Genomic DNA, 11,359 nt, shown 5'->3' with positions numbered 1-11,359 from the left:
GTGGTGTTCAAACAGCTCTATTCATCTGCACCACATCAGAAGCTGATCGGATGAATCTCATACGTCTCATTTCACAGCGATGTGACTAAAATGACAATATTGTCATAATAAAGTGTATTTCAGTTCAACTGTGATATTATTGTAATGTGAATGGAACGTATAAACTGTATTTTGGGGTGAAGTGTCATCTGGATGTTAGATGAATGGCCGGTCGTCACGGTAATAACATCAGCATCCAATAAAAGCTTCTTTTTCACAAAATATCAATTCTTCTTTCTTTGTGTGATTTAAGAGGTGACGGTTGTGCGACATTCACCCAGAAATGAAGAAATCAACGTCATTATATAATAGTTGTATTATTTCATCCCTATAGATGAATTGACTGTAATTGCTTTGGATAGAAGCATGGAATCAAATCACCCACCCCTACACACACGCACGCACTCTCCTCACAATACGCCAGCCAATCGTCTTCTTCATGTGTGATCATGTGATGCATCTTTTCTGCTCTCTCTCTCATCTCGTATTCTCTCTGGGTCCCTCCCTCTGGTCCTCCTCTCCTCCTCACGACTCTGATGAGGGCAGACGGTGAATCTGAGCATCTGTGAGGATCTTCATGGATGACAGGCTGATAAACCGGCAGCGGCATCACTGACACACACACACACACACAGAGAGAGAGAGAGAAGGTTCATCATGGCTCATGAATCCAGAGCGGCCGGACAGGGAAACGCCTCCCTCTCTCCTTCGACTCTCAGTCCAGCCATCCCTCCGTACGTGAAGCTGGGTCTGACGGTGGCCTACACCGTCTTCTACTCCATCCTCTTTGCCTTCATCTACGCTCAGCTGTGGCTGGTGCTGCGCTACCGTCACAAGCGCTTCAGTTATCAGACGGCGTTCCTCTTTCTGTGTCTGCTGTGGGCGGCGCTGCGTGCACTCCTCTTCTCCTTCTATTTCAGGGACTGCGTGACGGCCAACGCACTGGGACCTTTCTCCTTCTGGCTGCTCTACTGCTTCCCCGTGTGTCTGCAGTTCTTCACGCTCAGTCTGATGAACCTGTACTGCGCTCAGGTCAGAGAGAGATCACACCTTATTTATATGATGGATGGATGGATGGATGAATGAATGAAGGGATTCTCAGTTTCCATTAGGCTGGAACGTCTATCACACTTTGGAACCTGAAGCAGGGGAATGTTCTAGAAGATAGGAGCATTACACAGATGAAGACCTGCAGTATGCAGTTTCAGAACAGGGATCTTATGATAGGATAACATGTCCTTGTAACAACACTGCAAAAAATGACAAATATAAGAATCTTGAATTTAGTGACTAAGAGGTAAACCTTAATTCAAGATTATTTCCCCATGGGCAGATTTCTTTTGCTTGTTTTAAGCACAAATTGACTGAAATTTCATATTTTTGTTCTAAAAACAAGACTTATTTCCTCAGGTCATTTTGCTCATCAAGAAAATGCATTTTGAGCCATTAGAACCGTAAAACAAGACAAAAATACGTCTGTATTTAAGAAAGTCATTTTTTTGCAGTCAATTCAAAAATGTTTTAGGCTGACTTCTAAAAAACTCTTTTAATGTTACAAAAATCATGTTTTTTATGATGCATTATGCTTTATTGTGTTAGTTAGCAGTGTTTTCTGAGCTATTAAGGCTTAAATCAAAGCAAACCAACTAAGGTTTGATCGATATTAATTGGAATACACAATAAAAACATGATTTTTGAATCAATTTCTCATTTTGGAAATAAACTCTTCTTTGTAAAATGATCAGAACCGGATTTGGTGAGATTTAAAGGAGGTAATGATGATTGAGATGGTGTGATTCATGATTTGAGATCCGTGCACACATGCAGTCACACGTGAAAACACCAAGCATGTGTTATACAGTATATACACGATGACATTGACTATACAGTCACGTCACTGATTATGTATTATATCTGCTGATTATTGATTTGTAAATCATTCTGTGCATAATTGATCCTCACATCATAAAGCTTGTAATGAGATGTGATATTTTATTTTAGGGATGTAATGACAAGGTCTCGATTTGATAAATACACAATACCGGGTATCATGAAACGATAGTCAGGAAATTATGAAATTCAAACGACGCATTTACAAAACGATTGTATCGTCACAATATAATCATATATCGATATTAAAAATGAAGCTGCAATTCAAATAATAGATCAATAATAGCAACCCCCCCCAAAAGGTTTTAAATGAAGATTTAGAAACACGAGACGTTCTGTATTTCTTATCTCCGACTGAAGAGAGATTTAAAGTTTTATAGCTGTTGAAAGAATCGTTAAAAGACCAACATTAGTGTAACATCTTGTCAAAGAACTAGTGAACTAGCAACACCCTAACAACCAGTCAAGCACCCTAGCAACCGCATCACCAGCATTCATCTCTTACGCTCATCTCATTTAACAGTGACAGTTTATAAATGTTGTTTTATCTTCACAGGTCTTCTTCAAAGCAAAGTCCAAATATTCTCCACACCTGCTGAAATATAAGTGAGTTATAAAACCTTCATTCTCTCACCTGTTTATCATCATCTCATCTGTGATTTTCTTCACTCGTCCGCAGGTTTCCTCTCTATCTGCTGTTTGTTGGAGTCAGTTTGTTGTTTCTTCTGGTGAATCTGACATGTGCTCTGCTGGTGAAGATGACGGACGCGCAGGTGAAGAACATCGTTCTGGTGCGCGTCACCATCAATGACTCGCTCTTCGTCCTCTGTGCCGTCTCTCTGGCCGTCTGCCTCTATAAAGTGGCCAAAATGTCTCTGGCCAGCATCTACCTGGAGTCAAAGGTAAGAAAAAACACTGAACATCAAACCTGAGAGTCGTTCTATTATTAAAGGTACGTGTCATGTCCATGGACTCAAATTTTTCATTAACTTTGCACTTCAAGTAAGGATCACTTTTATATTCGGGGACATTCCTAATTCATTCAATACAAAAATCCAACAAATGCATCTTTATCTTTACTGGAATTTTGTGCTGTCCGATTTGGTTACTGTGAGGTTTTGCTCTTCAGATTTGCTCTAAAATGCACTTTTCTGTATATATTTCTTATAAATCTTTGTCAACAATAATAAAATTGTGAGAAAGGTGTTTAAAAAAATATTTTCCTTAGAGCTTAATATATTTTGCACATTAAGGCGATACATTATTAAACCAGCTAGTTGATTTATCAAAAACCAATACGTATTTCCTGACTTTTTGGCACACCTGAAACCGCTAAATACAGAATGACTCCTGAATGAAATAGAGATTGACAGAAGAATATCATGGCCAGATTTAGCTAAAAAACGATCAAATGACTGAATTTGACTTGTGTGCAATATTCCAAGTCTTCTTCCCAACATTCTCAGAAGAGATGTAATACTGAAAATAATAACAACAGTCTGATTCAAATCATACATTTTTATACCGTAAACTAATGCTGTGTATTCTTGAACCATATGCATTTGAATTTCTTATGATAGCATTTATACCCCGTTTTTCTTGTGTTTCACACTGTACAGCTGCTTAACATCAATGTTAAATTGTGAAGAGTGCTTTACAAAGAATCGAAATCATTAAATGATGACATTTCAGGGGACTATTACTCACTGATTCCTGTCTTTTGTTCTGTCTCAGGGAACATCTGTGTGTCAGGTGACCCTGATCGGACTCGTGGTGATATTGCTGTACGCATCACGGGCTTGTTATAATTTAATGGTCTTGGCTCTGACAGACATAGAGACCATAAACTCGTTCGATTACGACTGGTACAACGTGTCTGATCAGGTGAGCATCTCTCTCTCTCTCTTTATGAAACACACAAACCTGCCTCTTAACATAAATCCATGACGTCTTTGCTCCTGCAGGCGGATCTCAGGTCCAATCTGGGTGATGCTGGTTATGTGGTGTTTGGAGTGATTCTCTTCGTGTGGGAACTGCTGCCAACGTCCCTGGTGGTCTTTTTCTTCAGGGTCCGCAAACCCGCACAAGACAAGGTGAGTTAAACCTTGCAAACGCGGCGTCCCGTGTGTCGAAATTGAATGTGCATGATGTTAAATTCTCATACGGATGTGTGTTCTGGTCCGTTCTAGAGTGGTTCTGCCATCCCTAGTCACGTGTTCACAAACAGACCGTACTTCTTCGACAACCCCAGACGCTACGACAGCGACGATGATCTAGCCTGGGTATCCCACCCTACAGCCACATCCACCAGGTGAACCCGTCCAGACAACAAACACTGACATACACACTTCTGTACACTCACACAACAGCTGTAGGAACTATGGCAGTCTGTCAGTGTTGCTATGGTAACCGTTGGTCATAGTGACGCTCATTTTTCTCTGTGTAGTTTATGTTCTGATGGTTATGACTGGAGCAGCCGCAGCAGCAGTTTTCTGGTCCATCTGGGAGGAGACGATCAGCGGTCGTCCGCGGCAACAGTGGGACTCCACCGTTAGGGATAGGTCGCCCCGAAATAACAATTCTGTCATCATCCTCGTGTGTTTGTAAACCTGTATGTGACTCTTTTCTTCAGTGGAAGATATTTGGAGATATGTTTTGTGTTCATACAGTGGAAGTTAATGTTCTCTTCTTCAGTCATACAGGTTTAGGGTGAGGAAATGTTGACAGAATTCTCATTTTTGGGTGAACTGTGCCTTTAGGTTAAATACTGTACTTCAGTAATGTGTAAATCCGAGATGCACCGCACTTTAAACACAAAGTGAGAGACAACAGTAGGTCTGGTTGCCTTGGAAACTGAATCAAGAGCAATGCACATTGTCATGGTTACCACCATCAGAATGATGATCCAGCAGCTCGGAGAGGCTGTGTTTGGATTTGAATACTGACAGACTGCATACTTTTACATACTTGTATGCAATATGTTAGTATGCAAGAATTAACCCTTTCATACGGCAGTGCGCTTCACTGTTGTCACCTGACCATAATGCGATGCTTGAAATTGTTTTTGAAGTTTTTTTTTTGTTTGTTGTTTTATTAAGATAATGACTTCGACTCTATTTTTATACTTGTACTTTCAGTGTTTATTTAATTGTGTATTTTGTAATTTGCAATTGTCCTTTTATTTATTTAATCTTAATATTTCTATTTAGTTTTCAGTTTTAGTTCAGCTTTTGGTTATTTTCAGTTAATGCTTTTAGTGCTTCAACTTATTTTAGTTTATTTTTTAATCATCGTTAGGCCTCCGTTTTATTCGAAATGTTGAAATACTTTTTGTTCACGATAGTAATGACAATACGATAATCGAGCAATGAATGTTAAAAATCGTGGCACTTTGATATTTGTATTATTATGGATCTGGAAATTAAGTTCAGTGCATTGCTCAGATATTTCGTACCGTAAAAATACTGTATATATACACACTGTACACACTTACATAGAGAATAGTTGCATACTACGCAAACATGCACACTGCAATAAAAGTAATAGTATAACATTACAGATCAGGTCTCACACATTTGTTTGTGTGTCAGTAGGATGATGAAATAATCTGTACAGTTTGAATGTATGTTACTGACACTATAAATATTGCGAGATCTCTCTTTGAAAAGGTAAAGCACACACCAAGATGACACTGAAGTATAAATTATATTTATGATAAACACTATATTTTATGTGGTAAATGTGATTTGTTATGAGGATGTTTTGTCACCTTTAATCATAAATGATACGCAGTTAAAAGGACTAATATGATTCTTGTTCTCTCCGGCAAAAGAACAAACACAGAAATGACAAAAGACAAAAACCTGTGAAGGACAACCAGATGAATTTATTCCTGTTTAAATAAATATTGAAACACACAATACAGAAGCATCTTTGTCTTTTTTTAATCTTGGCTTGAAAGAATGTAAATTAGACAGGCAAAGAACCGTGGTTGTAATGGGCAGATGAATGTTTGTGTCGTTACCCTCCCAAAAAATGCACATTGATAGGTCTGATGAACATCTTCGATAATCTTTATAACACATCTGAAGCATGCACATCATTCTGACATTGTGATTTGTTACAGTTATTGAGAAACATGTTTTCGCTCCTCCGACGGACCCCCACTAAATCCTTTAAATACACATAAATATCAATTCTCATCCGTCCTTACCACCGTCTGACAGACATGAGCAGGGTTACAGTATTTCTCTGTATTTATTAAGGCAGACAGATGTGTTAATGAAAGTGCTCTCACACAGACACACACACACTTATTATTAAAGAATTAATAAACTCAATGCAAAGAGAAAAACGGTGACATAAAAAAGAACGTAATACAGATTGTGTTATATCAGATCTTTCAGGCAACATTGACTTTGCGCACACACACACACACACACACATTCAGATAATGTCTTGAGGTCAGAAGCACACGTTGAAATAGAAACGCGAAGAGGACATTTGCAGAAAACTTCAAAACTCTGAAAACTGGAACAGGTCATATTTGAAGAATCTGTACAGCAGCTTGACTATAAATATAAATGAACTTTCGAACTAGAACTTTATATTCGGTTCTTTTTTTGGCTTTGTGTGATCAGTAAATATTATTGCTTGTCATCTGTTGCCAAACATGTAACAGTTCAAAGCTACATTAACATCCTTCAAGTCTCTTACACATTTAAAGGAACCGTTCATCCGAACCATACTGTCCTCATTTTTTCAACCATCTCTGACTTGTCTTCCATTAAACAAAATGCATTTTTCATTTTGAAGAATTTTATAAATAAAAGTCAAGTCACATGACACCTGAAACCCAATGACTTCCCATCACAGTGTATCTGAATATAAAGACGTGAAGATGTGTTATTTCTGGAAGAACTCTTTCCTTTATTCTATGGTCCCGCGGACAGAAAAGTCTTCGTTATGGATAAGGAATGTCTACACACACACACACACACACGCAAGCGCACACACACGCAAGCACACACACACACCGAACATGAACGTATTTCATAATCAAATGTTCAAAACTCCTTACATTACTGACAAAAATAATGAAATTAAAGTGGCAGGGACATAAAATGTTGTGATTTGTTGGCAAAGCGAGTATGAAAAGTCAAACGCCAGATTTTCTGAAGTTTTAAGAGCTGGTAGCAGAGATCTCTTAAGCTCTTGATTTTTTTTGTGTTTTTTTCCCCATTGAAGCGTTAGAAGCATTTGAAGGGTTTGAGATGTGATCTAGTGGAGCGGGTTCTGAGGGACGTCAGCGGTACCTGAGACAGGCCTTATTCTGAGGAGGATAAGACTATTGCAGAGTCCAACGGACCGGTGCCACCTGGTGGCCTGGAGGTGTGTTACCTATTGTCCTTCAGAAGAGTGCGGAAGTTCTGCAGCTCTTTTATACTGGTGGAGAGTCTGAAGTGAGAGAGAGAGATTCAACACATCACAATCATTCAAATATAATCTGAGAAAATCTGATTCAAACCATCGTTCACCTCGCAAACCCGTTGAGCAGAGCCACGATCTCCTGACGTGTGAGCTGGAAGCCTTTGGACGGGCTGTTTTCTGGAAGTTTCTTGATCTCTTTCTCAGAAAACAGAATCCTCAGAGCCGTTCCCAGGCCCTCTGTCTGATGGGACATCAGCGTTCAGTCACTTACAATACTCACGATAATAAACAGTGATGTGTGAGGAAGACGTCAGTGTTTACCTGCAGTTTCCCCCAGAGCCGACATTTACTGCAGCCGACACAGTCCATGATACGAGAGATGTTCTTAAAATGAAGACGAAACTCTTCCTGACGCACAAAACCAAAGACAGATGTAAAAGTCATTTATATCCATCATGCATGCTTCTGATCTTACTGTGAGCCATTCACGAGTGTATGTCATTTGTCTTTCCTTTTCTTCTGACATATCTGTTCTGATCAATTCTTATCCTCCAACACATCGACAGATTAAACCTGTTTAGTCATAATGAAACGTGTGTAGGGTTGGGTATCGTTTTCAACAGAAAATATATGACATGCAGTTGCTAGATCGTCTAGTATCTAAACGATTATTTGTCAATAAAATACTGAATTCATTCCTTTTTATAAAGTGATTAAAATAATAATTCAAATGAATATAATTTAAATTAACTAGAACATGTTGTCCTGTAGCTTCCCGAATGCATTTCATTGTGATCACTAAAAATGAAGTAACTTAAACAAAACAAAACTGAATGTCTCTCAACTCTCTCTGTATTTTGCACCCGAGTGTGAGACGCTGCTGATAGCTTTAAGCAAAGGTGGACGAAGTTCACAACATCCTTACTTAAGAAAAAAGGACAGATACTACTGGTATAACTCTACAACAAGTCAAACTTGTATGGGCAGATTCTTACTTAAGTACAGAAGTACGTGCTTTAAAAAGTACTCCAGTATTAAAAGTTAATTTCAGTAAAAATAATTCATATTCCAAATTGCTCTAAATTATATAGCAGCAGATCAGAAGTCAACATGTGATCTTATGAAATTTCGATCAAAAACATTTTCCATTTTCTCTATCATGTCGCTCATGTTTATTTACTGTTATAGCGATCACTTTCATGACAATGTCTTCTATGATCTCTGATTGATCGTATCGCTCGTTCTAAGCAATGCATCACACATAATAGAAACCACAGATGATTACACCACACTTAAGCATGTTCCTTTTTTATCTATTTTCTCTTTTGCCTTTTTAGTAGCGCCAACGTTTACATTAGTTTAGCGGGGAAGATCCCAGGGCTGTCAGATTTGCGTTTAAAAATGAAAAACAGCCAAATGGTCAAAGCTAGCTGGGAAAACGGGAGCTTAGAAAAACTGAAATACTTTACAACAGTTAAAGGTCCTGGCAGATCACAAATAATACTCAAGGAAAAAGTACAGATTCTCAAAAAGTGTACTTAAGTACAGTGCTTTAAACGTAAGTTATCTGGTGCTCTGTAGCAGGAGGACTTGTGGCCGAGAGACTTAAACACGGTGCAATCCTTCAGATTAATGCTGTGTTTCATCATATAAGAGGAACTTCCTCACTTTCAAGAAACATCTTTACCGCAAGTATTGCATGTATCATCTTTTTTCACAAAGTTGAACCAAACTTTTGAACGTTTTCTGCGTTTATAGTGCCGATGGTAATGAACTGCGCATGTGCGTAATGAGATGAGGTCCTTGTCGCAGGTCCTGGCAGACATATACAACGGTAAAATGCTCACAGCCGATGGCGAGTGGAGGAATCGATAAACATGACCGAAATGCGCCTATCCTATCAATCCCCGGCTCTCGATACCCAACCTGTGTGACACACGTACAGGTTTCTGTTCTGCAAAGATGGCGAGAGAGCATGATAGACAGAATCTGCTGTTATTGTTTGTCCCTTGTGTTACGTATGTTTTGACAATATTATGAGAATATATGTATCTTACATTTAAACTGAAAACCCACCTGAGGGCAAGAGTGTGTGAGGGTCACAGAAGACAAGAGAAATTGAGAATAAGAGAGCGTGACGGACACCGAATGTTCAAGATGACAAGAGTGAGAGAATGTAAGAGAGTTAGAGAGACATGGTTGAGAGATGATGAGGAAAGTTTTGGTAATGTTCACCTTTAATATCTTCGCCTCAATTGTGTGGCCGGCAAACATTGAGCTCTCATCAAAGTGCATGGGGAACGCCCTGCAGACAGACAGCTTCATACATTATCAAGAGCTCTTTACATTTGAAACGTCTTATCAAATAAAATATTACCAAACTGTTTTCTAAAGTACTACCACGGTTTATAAATCAACATATGAAAGTGTCGTATTGTTATTGTACTATTGTTACATGAAAGAGGTTAAATCATGTCTCACTTGGTCTCATTGAGAATGTCCAGCAGCAGGTCTTTGGTAGTCGAGTCCTCTTGTGTGTTTCCTGTGTACAGATTAATGAAGGAGCGCTCGAAGTACGGAGCCACTTTAGAGAGCGCTCTCAGCTCGATCAGGTACAGGAAGTACAGGTTCTTCAGTCTGCGTGTGCCCTCGCCCTTCGTCTCTGCCGGGTCGAACCGTTGCCGGAACTCGTGCACGTTCGGACCCCAGACTGACTTCCCCCAACCCTCTGTGATAAAACAGAGACGGGAACGGATCTTAGAGACGATTGGACGCAAAACCACTGGGACATTCAATTTCAAAAACGACACGAGGACGAGCTGTTTACCGTCCAGCAGATATTGTGCACACAGATGGATGTTGATGCTGCTGTGAAGGCCGGATATGAGTCGGTAGAAAACTCTCTTCTCCAAACACAGACCTGCGTTCACAATACAATCAGACTCGTCGTGCGTCCACATCTACCTCAGTATTAAATGACCTGTGTGTATTCATGTGCTGTATTGTGGGCTTATAAAGCAGTGTGTAATATGTTTGTGTATAGGCGTGTCGTTTCAGACAGGATTTAAAAGCCCAAACATCCATTAAATGTGGAACAAGCTTGAAAAACAACTCAAATGTGCTGAATGTTTCAGACGCTGTTTAACTGTGATAAATTACCTTCCAGCCATGTGTAGAAGCCTTCACCTGTGACAACACCACAAAAACCACGAGTCAACACTCACAATGAACACTAAACACTGATCGGAGCTCATCAAGACAAATCAACTCACCGTCATCATCACCGCGGCTCGGAGCTAAAGGATTGAGAGGACGATACACTGACCTCGGCCTGAAAATACAACAAACACACATCAGCTCCACAACACAACAGTGTGTGTGTGTTACAGCAGACTGAAGGTGTGTAGAAGAATGTGTGTGTGTATTGAAGTAGTGTGTTTCTGTGTGTAAAAGCGTGTGTGTGTGTCTAATGAAGACGAACGTGTGTGTGTGTGTCTAATCAAGACGAACATGTGTGTATGTGTGTGTGTGTGTCTGTGTGTAAAAGCGTGTGTGTGTGTCTAATGAAGACGAACGTGTGTGTGTGTGCGTGTGTATTGGAGTAGTGTGTTTCTGTGTGTAAAAGCGTGTGTGTGTGTGTGTGTCTAATGAAGACGAACGTGTGTGTGTGTGCGTGTGTATTGGAGTAGTGTGTTTCTGTGTGTAAAAGCGTGTGTGTGTGTGTGTGTGTGTGTGTGCGTGTGTATTGGAGTAGTGTGTTTCTGTGTGTAAAAGCGTGTGCGTGTGTGTGTGTCTAATGAAGACGAACGTGTGTGTGTGTGCGTGTGTATTGGAGTAGTGTGTTTCTGTGTGTAAAAGCGTGTGTGTGTGTGTGTGTCTAATGAAGACGAACGTGTGTGTGTGTGCGTGTGTATTGGAGTAGTGTGTTTCTGTGTGTAAAAGCGTGTGTGTGTCTAATCAAGACGAACGTGTGTGTGTAGGTGTGTGTGTGTGTCTGTGA

The 11,359-nt window shown here is 39.8% G+C and overlaps 2 protein-coding genes across 3 annotated transcripts in view; one reads left to right on the top strand and one right to left on the bottom strand.

The window, feature by feature from the left end:
- Positions 1–696: 696 nt before the first annotated feature.
- Positions 697–4,484, top strand: gpr137bb (G protein-coupled receptor 137Bb; the record flags this gene model as incomplete). The annotated part of the gene is made up of 7 exons (XM_079483821.1): positions 697–1,071; positions 2,486–2,535; positions 2,609–2,831; positions 3,664–3,813; positions 3,894–4,022; positions 4,119–4,240; positions 4,376–4,484. 7 exons carry the CDS (start codon positions 697–699, stop codon positions 4,482–4,484), a joined length of 1,158 nt encoding a protein of 385 aa, XP_079339947.1.
- A 1,310-nt stretch (positions 4,485–5,794) lies between these two features.
- The window catches only part of ero1b (endoplasmic reticulum oxidoreductase 1 beta), a 12,430-nt gene continuing 6,865 nt past the window's right edge, over positions 5,795–11,359 (bottom strand). For both annotated transcript variants that reach the window (XM_079482970.1, XM_079482971.1), the window contains exons 8-15: positions 10,632–10,690; positions 10,519–10,545; positions 10,187–10,279; positions 9,841–10,087; positions 9,595–9,664; positions 7,681–7,767; positions 7,467–7,600; positions 5,795–7,386 (exon numbers count right to left, since the gene is read on the bottom strand). In XM_079482970.1, coding sequence (XP_079339096.1) covers positions 7,326–7,386; positions 7,467–7,600; positions 7,681–7,767; positions 9,595–9,664; positions 9,841–10,087; positions 10,187–10,279; positions 10,519–10,545; positions 10,632–10,690 — 778 coding nt within the window. In that variant the 3' untranslated portion in view covers positions 5,795–7,325. The remainder of the gene's footprint in view (positions 7,387–7,466; positions 7,601–7,680; positions 7,768–9,594; positions 9,665–9,840; positions 10,088–10,186; positions 10,280–10,518; positions 10,546–10,631; positions 10,691–11,359) is intronic.

The sequence above is a fragment of the Barbatula barbatula genome (assembly GCF_947034865.1).
Source record: "Barbatula barbatula genome assembly, chromosome: 20".
Taxonomy (NCBI): Eukaryota; Metazoa; Chordata; class Actinopteri; order Cypriniformes; family Nemacheilidae; genus Barbatula; species Barbatula barbatula.
Note: the sequence above shows the minus strand (reverse complement) of the source record. Positions and strands in the feature narration are given on the sequence as shown.